Source organism: Erythranthe guttata, chromosome 14 (genome assembly GCF_056151865.1).
Source record: "Erythranthe guttata isolate IM_541 chromosome 14, IM_541, whole genome shotgun sequence".
Classification (NCBI taxonomy): Eukaryota; Viridiplantae; Streptophyta; class Magnoliopsida; order Lamiales; family Phrymaceae; genus Erythranthe; species Erythranthe guttata.
In genome coordinates, this window is record NC_142546.1 from 10,818,815 (window position 1) to 10,831,770 (window position 12,956).

A 12,956-nucleotide genomic window follows, 5' to 3' on the forward strand; every position below is an offset into this window, starting at 1 on the left:
AATATAGGAGAACATTTCTAATTGTTTCCTATTTTAACTCGGCTTAATTAGGTTGAGATTTACATTTATTGGTTTACTTTCCGAATTTATAAATGGTATGAAAATCCAACGTCTTGCTCTTCCAATAGCTCTTCGCCGGCTCACCAACTACCACATTTTCTTCCGAATCTTCATTTCCCAGGCAAACACCTCTTTGTGCGCCCTTTTTAAGTAGTGAGCTTTTCTGTTTTCTAGTGGCGAGCTATTTGTGGTTTATAACCTTTGATAATTGGCCTTCGGCTCCTCAAATCCCTTCAATTTTCATGGCTCACCTTATTTCGTCATGAGTGCCCAACTTTGGGGGAAACTTGCCAAACTGACCCTATCAAATAGACATATTACATCTCAATATAGAGGTATTATGAGAAGTAGATGCACAGACAACATCTACATACGAAAGTATATGTGATGTAGGTGTATACTCTTTCATCTCTCCATATTGATTTATTAAACTATTAGTTATTTTTAATTTGCTTTCATATCTAACCAACCCTTATTAGGAGAGTTGGTACATAGCTTCTACCAATAGGGTAAAGGTCTAGGGTTCGAGTCCCCCCCTCCCCTACTTCCCCTTGCAATAGACTTGAATTTACTAAAAATAATAACCGGGCCTACCTTTAAAAAAATAATAATAATTTACTTTCATATCTTATTTTATTCATGTCAAAATATATTATTTTTATGTAATATTTGAGAAAAAACACTTTCAATTACTATGGCATAACAAAAATAAACATTATAATAAGAATGTGTCCAGTCCCTATTCTTTTATTAATGAGGGACCCAACATTCTTTTATTTTCTAATTTACTCTCCCTCTATTTCCTACCGTTTTTTTGAAGCATATTTCCTACCCATTACCCATTACTACTTTGTCCTTTTATTTTATTCAATTTTTATTTTTCGATTATTTATTTATTTAAATAATAATAAGATCCGCTGCGTGAGCAACCCGACTGTGCCTTACATGTACTCTACTGGCCGCACTCCATCTTTCTTCCAAACGAGCCCTTTTTTTATCTAGGGTTAGATTGTAAGAGAAAAAAATGTTGGCTGGACTTTTTCATTGTTTATTGTAGTTAAAATTTTAAAAACAAAATGGGAGTGTATGATTGTAGGATTCGTGTTTTTTATTAAATCAAATTACTTGTATTGCTATATTGTATTTGTAACATACTGAATCATAAAAATCTAGTAGTACACCATGGAATTTGTAGTATTGAAACATGACTCAGTTAAAAATGAAGGATGAGACATTTAGTACTATAGCAGGGAAGTTTTAGATTTTACTTATTTTCATTGTTAAATTTTTTTATACATTGCTGCAATTTATTTGTCCGTACATACACTTTGCGTTATTCAATATTTATTTTTATTTTTTCTCCATTTTTTAACTCAAAGGAATGCATTGGAGGACGGTATAGATTCTATTGGCGCATCACAAAATGAAATGATTTTAGTATGGAACTCAATTGATGCGTGGAGATATTGATCATTGGCGAGGGTCAAACATTCAAGGATGTCGACAAGTTTATAGCAATGCTAAAAAATTATATGGTAGCTAATATGCAGTTATTTGTGTACAAAAATAATGCCAGTGCAAAAATTATAGCAATTTATTGCGATAAAGATTGCAAATGGAGAATTTATGCATCGGTGCACAATTCTGACAAACTATTTGGCATTAGAAAATGTAATCTTGAGCACACATGTATTGTGGTTAATCTTCGCGCGCGGGGACATCCTAAAGCTGATTCTGGTTGGGTTGCTAACATTATAAAGGATAAATTGAGAGGAGATCCAAACTACAGGCCAATCACTGTGTTGGATGATATCAACAGACAATATGGTTTTGAACTTAAGTACCACAAAGCATGGAGAGGTAAAGAAATTGCTATGCATGATATCCATGGGGCGGACGTAGAAAGGATGTAATGATAAATTGAGATGGTATTGTCTTGCTGTTAGACAAACAAATTCCGGGAGCGTTGCACAATATGAAGTTGACCCAATTAGTCAAAACTTCTTCGCCTTTTCACATGTTTCAATACTTTCCTGGTGGGTTTTCTACGGGCATGTAGGCCGCTAATATTTTTTAGATGGAATATATATCAAAAGTAAGTATAAAGGGTGCTTACTTAGTGATGTTTGTAAGGATCCTAATGACGATCTATTCACTCTAGCATATGCAGTTGTTGATGCAGAAAATGATACTAACCGGGAGTGGTTTTGCATGAAGTTAAAACAAGTTTTAGAAAGGCCCTATGGAACTAACAAGGTATATTTTTTTCTCTGATCAACATTCAGGTCTTCTTAAGGTTGTCCCCATGATATTTCCTGGGAGCCACCATGCTTATTGTTTTCATCACTTGGTGGATGATTTCAAGAAATAGGTACAAATTTATTTTTTGTTTTCAAATCCAATATTGCATAAAATTTCATATTTATTTTTGACAAATTAGTACAAAGCCATGCAACATGACATATTCGGTAGTACATCATTAAACATAAATTACTACATTGTGATTATTTAATACTGGAACATTTTTTTATTTTTGCTTGCTCAAGAAGAAAAACATATTGTAACATGATCCGTAACAAAGCATGCAATATTATTTACTTTTAAATACTGGTTTTGAGGAGATACCCTTTACATAACAAGACTCATTAGGCTTCTGTCTTGAAAAAAGCTTCTTATGCTCCTACAATGCAAGAGTACAAGTTCGACATTAAGAAGATTTTAGATTTAATGCCTCTTGCTGAGGACATTATTATGAGATCTAAGCCGCAATGTTGCGCGAATTCACTATTTCCTAAAAATCGATGGGGCGTGATAAATAATAATCAGGCAGAATGTTGGAATGGTTGGATGAAACAGGCCCGATTTATGCCCGTTGTAACTATGGTCGATCACATTCGCAAGCAAATAATGAATTTTATGCATGATCGACGAGAAGACTCATATGCGATGGTTGGAGAAGTTTGCCCCAAACAACAGAAAAAGATATCACTAAATTATACGACCACACGTACTTTAAGGATTGATAGGTTTGGCACTTGGAATTTTGAGGTCATTGAAAACGAGAAATCATATGCTGTGGATTTTCATGCATGGACTTGTTCTTGGAGAGCATGGCAGATCGAAAAGATACTGTGCAAGCATGCTTGTGTATGTATCGATTCGAAAGGACTTTCGGTATATGATTACATGGATCGTTACTATAAGATTGATATGTACAAAAAAACTTACCAGCCAATTTTAAACCCTATACCTACCTTTGATATGGATTTTTGGAATGAAGATTATGATGATGATGATGTCATTAATGCACCTGATGTGAGATCTCAGGCGGGTCGTAGAAGAACTCAAAGAATTCCTTCACAAGTTCAGACTCGTGTTACTAAGTGTAAACGGTGTGGTATAACCGTCGCTCTTGTAAACAAGCAATCATCTAAGCCTTGTTGTTGTTAATGCCTTTGGTGTCATGTATTGAAATATTTATACACTTGTTATGCTTTTTCTGATGTATTGTTATTTTTTAATGTTTATTAATTTTGGATCTTTTGTAATTGATTGTTCGAAGTTGTTTACTAGTGTTTATTTGTGTTATTGTTTTTTGTAACAAACGACATCAGTGAATGTATGTCCCATAATGAAAAATGCAGTCAACTGTTTTCATATAGTAGTTTGCATGTAGTCATCATGTGTACCATCATAGTACTATGTGTATATGCAGATCGTACTAAACGAACAAATTAAATAAATATTGGTATTATCAAATTTCATGTCATTTTTTATCATGTTAAAATTTGACTATTAGTAACTTACCCCATATTATTGTTCCAATAATTCAATATGTACATCAATTGAAATAATATATAATTGGGTTCAATGATACTAATTTTGACATTAACTTTAAAATAAATCGTCAAGTTTTGGACACGACACAAAACAATACTAGTTGTCCCATGCGTTTATACATATAATGACGAACAATACAGAAAATATGCAAGACATCTATTTGTATCTATTTGTATTTTTGTGGGTTTTGAAAGTAAGAAAGTAATGTCAATATGCATTTCATCTCTTTGAATGTCTTCAAACATATTTGGGATTACTTTTTCTATGATTTTGTAATGGTTTGATAACATAGTTTTAACTTGTCTTCAAAAAATAAATGGTCGTTTGTGATTTCGATGGACAAGTTATAACTATATATATAGTCATACAAGTGGAATACAAAGCCAGCTTTCAATAACTAATTCAAATAGCGTATCGCGCTGTTCAATGATCATCGATATCATTAATTTTTCAAACATATTCGAAGTGCAAGATCCGACATAACAAAATATTACCAATTTCATGTACTAAGTGAGTGTATTTGGAATTACTTGGTATATGACTTTGTAATATGTGTTGTTTATATAGTGCAAACTTCTCTTACAATATAAATGGTTGATGTTGTACATGTTGTAGCTAGATATCACATAGTCATTAGTGTAGGTCATACAAGTGGAATTCAACAGACAACTATGAACATATTTTTCCGAAAGACCAGACGCAACAAAGTGCTACCAGTCACCTGCGTGTGTACTAAGTTCAGAACACATAAGTACTATATATAAAGATGAAAAATACTAATAATATGGGATACATGTACTAAGGGAGAGTATTGGTATTTTTTACTGTACGGAATTATGAATCATGTACTAAAAGAGTCTATTGGTACTTTTTTTAGTTTTTTGAAATTATGAAAGCAATGTCAATACATATCAAATCTATTTAATCATTTTAATACACGTTCAAAATTACTTGGTATATGATTTAGTAATATATTTTGAATACATAGTGCAAACTTTTCTTAAAACATAAATGGTCGATGGTGTACAAGTTGTAGCTATATAATAGTGGAATTCAACGTATAACTTTAAATATCTAATTTAAATAATGTATAGCGGTGGTCAATGATTTTGACATTATAATTTTCTTCAAACTTTCCTAAGTCCCACATCTGTCGTAACAAAATACTATCAGTCACCTATATGTGTACCAAGTGTTGGATGCATAAGTATTGTAGGTAAAGATGAACAAGACCAACAATAGGAGAGACGTAATAAGCGAGACAACTTGGAATAAGTAATTCAAATATGACGTATAATTTGCTCAATAATGAGTGATACCATTAATTTTCACTTTGATTTTTGCAAAAACAAAAAAAAAAAAAAAACATCCAAACTACTAAATTCGACACAATAAAATACAAACATCTACCTTTGTTTGTACTAAATTGTACGTAGGTTCATCTTCCAAAAGTGACTAAAAATAAATACATGAGGTTACTTTAAGGGCGCAATACAAGATCGTCAATTTTATGATTCATCAATGCGCACGCAATGCGTGCTCGAACCGCATCCATAGAGAAACTCTCTACATATTTCCACATCCATTGAGTTCCTCTAGCATAACACTCTGCCCAAAAAATACATATGCACCACAATCCACGGTACCGTCTTGTTGTTGGCATTTTACCGCTTCAAAAGCGGTAGGCAATACAATCCCCAACTTAACACAAAAATATTTGCTGTAAAACTCAACCTACAATATTTATTTCATAAGTTTTTAACCAAAATAAATAAATAGGAGAAATACGTGTTGAAAAATAAGAACTTAAAATTTTCTTCACAACCGATTTGTATCTGGGGTCATTGTTGAGTTCTAGTAGAAAAACTATTTAAGGGTTGTGTCTAGAACTAGGAGGAACCAATGACAATCTCTGTTTATCGGTATAAGAATAAATCGATATGTCGAGAAATTGTTATCATTTATTTTCTCCAATATATTTTTTCACATTGAATTCATGCTATGCATCAACTCCTTATAATTACTGTCATTGATGTTAACAAAGTTAATGTCTTTAACAATTCTAAGCATTTCAACCTATGAAACATAGAACGATGTATAAGAAATACAAGTAGTTTTTATTGAATATATATATATATATATAATATAATCATTGATTTGATACATAATAGTTAACAAAATAGTATGCGTTAACCATACATGTACAATTGTTGAAATGTAGCAAATCTCATATCCGATTGAAGTGAAATGTCTAGATAGAGTGATCATGTAGCAATCTATGGTATCTCCAGAAAGTTTTTCACCAAATAGTAGCCCACAAATGCGCCTTCCATCGATCGCATATATGCGAGTTGTCCATAAAATTGCCCTATTGTATTTAAAATCATTTCTTGATATAATTTTTTATTTATGAAGACAAATACAACATACAAAATTCGTTACCCCAAATCATCCTTGGACATAAAATTGTCCAACATTTCTCTATCAACATCAGCAATCTCATCACGAGCTTTATAATCTTTCCGCCCACGATAGAGTTCATGTTCCTTAAACAAATGGTGCACAATTATATATTCAATAGACTCGGGAAACAATATAAAATAAATAAACAAACAAATGATACAAATGATCTTTAAAAATATGTACCACTTCTAACCCCAAGACATCCTCGGGCATATAATTGTCCAATATTTCGTTATCAATGTCAACAATCTCATCACGACCATTGTAATCTTTCCGCCCACAATAGATTTCAAGGTCATCCTAAAACAAATGGTGCACAATTATATATTCAAGAAACAATACAAAAAAAAATAATGTATAAAAATATATACCGTTTGTGGTGTTTCTTGTATAACAGTTTCACGGCTACGTCGCAGTGTTTTTTTCTTCTTCCACGTCCATATTTTCTTGCAATGACTCTAATTTTTTTTCATGGGGACGTGCTTAGTGCTGGTGGAGTAACAAAACCTTCCGCTCTCGTTTTTTCTTTTCTATCATTTCTATTTTGAACATTTCGAACAATAGAGGAATCGTAACGTCTTTTTGACCGTATTTTTCTTGTTTCTTAAGTGATTCCTCCTCTTCTTTCTCTTTTTCATTATCGCCCTCTTGTTTTTCTTCTTCATCATTTTCATTATCTTCTTCATTCTCATCATCTTCTTTGCATTCTTCCATGCCCCTCTCTTCTTTCTCTTCTTCATGCTCGTCCTCTTCTTTCTGTCCTTTACTCTCGTCATCTTCTTTATCTTCTTTATCCTCCCCTTCTTTATTCTTTTGAATATCACCAAATTCGGAGATTAGATTCACAAAATCCTTTAAATAAGATAAAACATGACAATTAATATGCATTTAGTACAAATAAAGTCGGAAAATATCACATTGCAGCTCCTATTTTGTATAGATAAAGTCATAAAACTGTAACAATGGAAGTTTTAAAATCTTACAGATGTGCTTGTCAAAAAGTTATCATCCCTCATATTCATACCATCGCACTCTTCTTCCTTGACAAATTGGTCATTTTGCGTTTCAAAATCCACATATTTATTCTTAAAAGATACAAGTTTGTGATCTCTAGTTTTACGAAATGCTTCTAGCTCCTCAATTTTCTTCCTCAAAATTATAATTTCATCATCTCTAGCTTTGAGAAGAACTTCTGCTCCGATATTAGCTGATGGAAATTCACTATTAGTACAATCATCTGAATAAGTGGGTGGAAGATCAATCAACTAGTTCTCTTGGGATTTGGAATAAACAGAACAACCTAAGTAAAAAAATAATTAACACAAAAAGATATCAATGTACTTCATAATTTTACATTAAATAGAGAAAAAACAAACAAGTGGTACTAACAAGTTATTACCTTTTCAGTTGTAAGTTCATCAAGTGCATTTTGAAATTTAGATTCTTCTCGGCCCTTCTTGCTATTGTCCCACCTAAAAAATCGAGGAAATCGACTCAAGCTTGTCGGTGACCCGATAAAGGGGACCGTTTCATAAAACCAAGCCTGCCAGTTTTATAAAAATGCATAGGTTATGGAAATTAAGAATCAAAATACAAATAAAAATTGATATTAAAATATATATTACTTACTAATTAATGGTGCAACCATTGATGTACGTCTTCTTTTGGTTTACATGTGCCCTCATTTCGCCGATCAAGTAATCAGAAACAACTTTTCCCCATGAATAAGAACCTAATTCAGACAAATTCTCTAACTAGTTGCCTTGAGGAAATAATACACAATTACAAACAAAAAGAATGTATATTCTACATAAGTCATCTACACAATCATCCCTCGAAGCTAATTCTAATAATCGGTCAGCTAATTCATTCCGCAAAGTGTTTTATTTTTTTTCCGGAAAATAGATCATCAATAATCGAAGATTTTATCTTCAATTTTAAATCTACAGCGTGCCCCTTATGTCACAACCCCATCACCATAGAGAACTCAGAAGCTTCAAAAGGGACCTCAACATCTTCTCCAAACTTTAAAGACATTTTCTTAACCTAAAAATGTCTCATAATAGCTAAAACCTTAGTAAAACTATGAGTGAGGTTAGGCTTATTCAAAAAAATCCCAAATAGAGTGCTTTTGATGGCCTCCAGTTGTGCAGTTCATCTTTGCTTTTACTTGATCCAATGTATTCTTTAAGTTTGATGGAGAACGACGCGAATATAGCGCACACTTCTTTGACTCCTTAGGGGCCATTTCTGAAGTGAACAAACAAACAAAGATTATTAATATAAAAAATATATTAAGCAAGCATCTCAACCATACAACCTAAAATTATAAAACAAAATGCAATTAACTAAACATTCTCTCAATCTGCACTAATATTACTTGCAAAACATGACAGAAGACAAAATATTAAGAAAAAAATTGCATTGTACTAATTTGCCCAATTTTAAATACCAAAATACATACAATAATAAACTAGATTACTACAAAGCATAAAATACGAACAAATAACCATTGAAAATCATAGTTTTCAAAAACAAAATAGAGATATTGCAAACTCAAATAGGAAAACACAATTTAGGCTTAAAATATTTGGGTTCAAATTGGATTTTTATTTTTTAGAAATCCAACCTGAAAACTAAAACATAAACAAAAAAACTAACATGAAAAATCTCATATCTTTGCTTTTGCATTTTTTTCGTTTTTCCTCTCTGTCCTTTTCCACTTTGAGAGCGAATACCACACCAAATAATTGGGTATTTCAGTTTTCTTGAAGTGTTCTTGATTATGGAAGAATTTAGTTGAGAAGAGATGACACCTTCGACTGAAGAAGAAAAGGTAAAAATTTTGGTTCTTCTGTTGTGTTGAGCGCGAATTACTAGATCGGTGAGAGAGAGGAATTTGATAAGAGAGACGATTCTTGTTTAAGTTGTCGTTTTCTTTTAGAGTGAGGGCCAATACAATATTTTCACATGAAGGTGGGAGGTAAGTGTATAGAATCAACAATATAGGGAGTTTATTATACTTTAATTGAAGTGGGGAGATAAATGAAAGTTAAAAGGCAAAAGGATTTTAAACCAAAAAACCCTAAAAAAATACTCATCTCACTAAATAGTAGAGTATTGCACCGAGCCACCTAACCTCAATTCCCAAACACCAACACCTTATTTCTTCTCTTTTTACTGTAATCGTTTTCCTTTTCCTTTTTTTTCTCCAATCACTACCACCCATTAACCCATCAAGCCACCATTGAAGATCTCAGCTCAAGACACAGCTCGAGCACTAGCGCCAGTGTCCCATTAAAGCCATTTTCATCGTCCAACAACGGTTTTGACTAGGTTTTCTTTCATTGTTGATTTTTTCTTCTCCCTCCACTATGTTGCTAATTTAATCTAAAAATGATTTCTAAAAAAACAAAATTTTATCCAGGTTCTGGGTTCGCGGTCCGACGGGCCAAAAAACCAGGTTTTATCAATTAAACCGGTGTTTTTAAATTCGCGCCTGTGAAGCCAAACAGACCAGACATGGCAGCGGTTCGCGGTTGAACCGGTCGAACAGGCCGGTCTCGTCCGGGATTCAAAACATTGTTGTGAACAACCGTAATATTATTACTGTAACGACAGTAATATTACCGTCAACCAGAGTAATACTACTATGTTTATAATAATATTACAATAGTAGATAGTAATACTATTACGTTAACCGGTTAACAAATCAATCAAAATAAAAAGACAAAAAATAAATATTGATGTTGTTGACAATAATATATATTTTTGTGTTTATAGTAATTTTACGGGCAACGACAATAATGTTATTTCGCTGACTAGTCAACATATCAAACAAAATAAAAAAGTCAAAAGAATAATAATGTTGATGTAGTTGACAATAATATTATTGTGTTTATAGTAATTGTACTATCAACGACAGTACAATTACTGTCAATGACAGTACAATTACGGTCAAGGTTCAGCGCCGGGCGAAAAAAAAAATGGATACAAATTTACGGGAAACAAAAAGTCAACGCTAGAGATCGGCATTGACCAGATCAACTCCGGAAAACAGCGATGTATAAAAGTGAAGAAAAAAAAAATCTAAAAAAAATCAACGCCAAAACCCGACAGCGAGAAAGCAGATAGGAGGGGAAAGAAAGTCAACGCCGAAAACCCAACGGTAAAAAAACTACAAAAAGAAAACGCCAAAATTTAATTTTTGTTGTCAAAATTGTAGAAATTGAAGTTAAGTTGGGATACAATTAGAAATTAGGTTTAGAGGGACCTCTTCGAGCATTAGTTTTAAAGCCTTCGTCACCTGGACGGTGCGTTGAGGGGCTCGGCTAACGTTACCTTGTGGTGGCGGAGGTGCACTGTTATTGTCTAGTGGAAGTGGAGGGGCAGCGATGTTGTCTTGTGTAGGAGAAGGGGCACCGATGTTATTTAGCGGCGCTCGATTTCCCCATAATGGGGTGGTGGAGGATTCCTCATCAGGTTGGTTACGGCGGAGGTAGCGTTTGCGTGATTATCTGGATTATGTCTACGTCGCGATGACATGGTTGGCATTCTTAAGACGGCGCTAGAATGATGACGTAAAGGGTTATCTTGATAAATTGGTACAGGAACAGGGGGAAGATTTGTTGTGCGCGAGCAGATGATCCAATCATCTACAGAGGAAGACTTGATTATCAAACTTGTAAAACCAAAGCAAGTGAACTCAGCCAGGGGTTGATCCGGCGGAAACCCCTCCAACGATCAAGTTAAACGCTAGCATAGAAAATAGGGTAGAGAGCACAAGATCAATAGGACTCAAGAGATTTTTTAGAACGTACCTTTTCAATGAGGTTGAGGTGTTATTTATATTTACTTCATAGTAAACTCCTAATTAGCATATAGGGTCGTTGCGTGTACATCAAGGTCTAAAACCGTTACTAAGGCACTGTTAAATATTTGACTTTTGAGTCAAATAAAATTTGATTGTTTTCACTTTCTTAAATAATTTTTTATTATTTCCGAATTTACTATTATTATTGGATTTATTATTTTAATTCGGATTTATTATTTATAGTTAGTGGCGGTTATTTTTAGCTTAGTAGGTAATTATTTAAGCACATGTTTAATCAATCGACTAACCCATTATCTCTCCTAGTGTGTTTATTTTGTACAGGCCAAGAGCTCTCAGACTGTATAAATAGGAAACGAACTCAATTCATTTTTCACATTTTTTCCAAAAGGTTGAGAGCATAGAGCTGCGGGTGTTGGAATTTTTTTTCCAACACCCTGTTTTCTTTATAGATTTGCCACTACAGAATTGAGTCTGTTTTGTATTGAATATCATTTAATACCAGTTTGCATTCCTAGAGTGATGTTATGTAATATCATCATAGATTCTAGAATTGGTTTACGAAGAAATCAACTTGTCATTTTCTTTTAAGAAGAGAAGATCTTTGCTTCTCATTTGTATTCTTTTGAATACTGATTTGTATTTGTAGAGAGCTGTTAAGCAATATTGACATACAATCTAGGAATTGAATTGGTTTACGAAGAAATCATCATGTGATTTTTTATTAGAAGAGAAGATCTTGACTTCTCATTTGTATTCTTTTGAATACTGTCTTTTGCCTATGAAGGCACCATCCACAAGTTATATACTTATGGATAATGATTTAAAACTCGTGTCATTTATATTTCGCTGTATAATCTTTTTCAACACAAGTCTTTGTTTCTTTGAAAGAAATCTCTCATTTTATATTTATTTATATTCATCCGCACCAATTCAGATGCATTCAATTCTTTCAATTCGCATCAAGAGCCAATACTTGACCACTTGACCTATACTAAGTGTTGTATCCTCTCGTTATTTTTGTTAGAGTAGGTGACCAACAAGCGAACTTGTGGCTGTGGTATTTCAATTTATTCTTATAATAAATAATCATTTTTCGTATTTATGATAAAAACACATGGGCATTCTATATCTTTGTCCCTTTGTCTCAAACATAGATATAGTCCTTACAATTATTACAAGTACTAGTAATTGATCTTTAGGATCGTGAGATATTTACTTTAGTATTATAACTGTTAAACATGTTCCTAGTCGAAGGGTTCCGCCACCAATGAGGATATCGGACTTTCCCATTAAGAAACTTTATGTGTATTTTCTATGTACTCTCGCTTGCTTATGTGAATCATTTGGTGGGAGGATGAGAGAAGGGTAAGTAGAAGGGTGCATGTGTGGGTGCATGAGTGTCATGAATTTTTAAAAAGGTAAAAACATGATGGAAAGTCTTTCGAGGCTACGGTAAATATCCCGGGTACGCCGAGTCGGTACCGTAGGCTCTAGGGGTGGTTTGATTCCACGTAGATAGACGGATTCGAAATATATGAGGTTATTTACCGGTAACTTAGATTGACTCTTCTGAGGGATTCCTGATGATTTTTCATGTCATGCATGTTGCAATATGGTGTTGAGGATATAGATGGGAAAATCTCACTCTATGGTCTTGGGATCGTAGGGTTATAAAGGTGAGAGATTCTCATCCTACAATCTTCAATACATGTCATGGCATAGGGTTATAAAGGTGGGATATTCTCACTCTATGGTCTTG

General features: G+C 33.4%; 2 protein-coding genes across 2 annotated transcripts; one reads left to right on the forward strand and one right to left on the reverse strand.

Annotated features, from left to right (window-relative positions):
- Positions 1-2,745: 2,745 nt before the first annotated feature.
- On the forward strand, positions 2,746-3,510 carry LOC148765177 (uncharacterized). Its single transcript, XM_088812689.1, has one exon. It carries the CDS (start codon positions 2,746-2,748, stop codon positions 3,508-3,510), a length of 765 nt encoding a protein of 254 aa, XP_088668815.1.
- A 3,805-nt stretch (positions 3,511-7,315) lies between these two features.
- On the reverse strand, positions 7,316-8,611 carry LOC148765178 (uncharacterized). The gene is made up of 6 exons (XM_088812690.1): positions 8,534-8,611; positions 8,341-8,409; positions 8,126-8,237; positions 8,037-8,074; positions 7,763-7,906; positions 7,316-7,628 (listed from the first exon to the last, which is right to left on the reverse strand). The coding sequence occupies exons 1-6, from the start codon at positions 8,609-8,611 to the stop codon at positions 7,335-7,337; spliced, it is 735 nt and encodes a 244-aa protein (XP_088668816.1). The 3' UTR covers positions 7,316-7,334.
- Positions 8,612-12,956: the final 4,345 nt, after the last annotated feature.

Bases quoted from the DNA above. Each gene is read 5' to 3' on its own strand.
- LOC148765178 (XM_088812690.1), bottom strand. From the start codon at position 8,611: ATGGCCCCTAAGGAGTCAAAGAAGTGTGCGCTATATTCGCGTCGTTCT. The intron at 8,238-8,340 runs GTGATGGGGTTG...TAAAACACTTTG, and splicing joins AAGCTTCTGAGTTCTCTATG to CGGAATGAATTAGCTGACCG. The intron at 8,075-8,125 runs GCAACTAGTTAG...CATGGGGAAAAG, and splicing joins TTGTGTATTATTTCCTCAAG to TTGTTTCTGATTACTTGATC.
- LOC148765177 (XM_088812689.1), top strand. From the start codon at position 2,746: ATGCAAGAGTACAAGTTCGACATTAAGAAGATTTTAGATTTAATGCCT.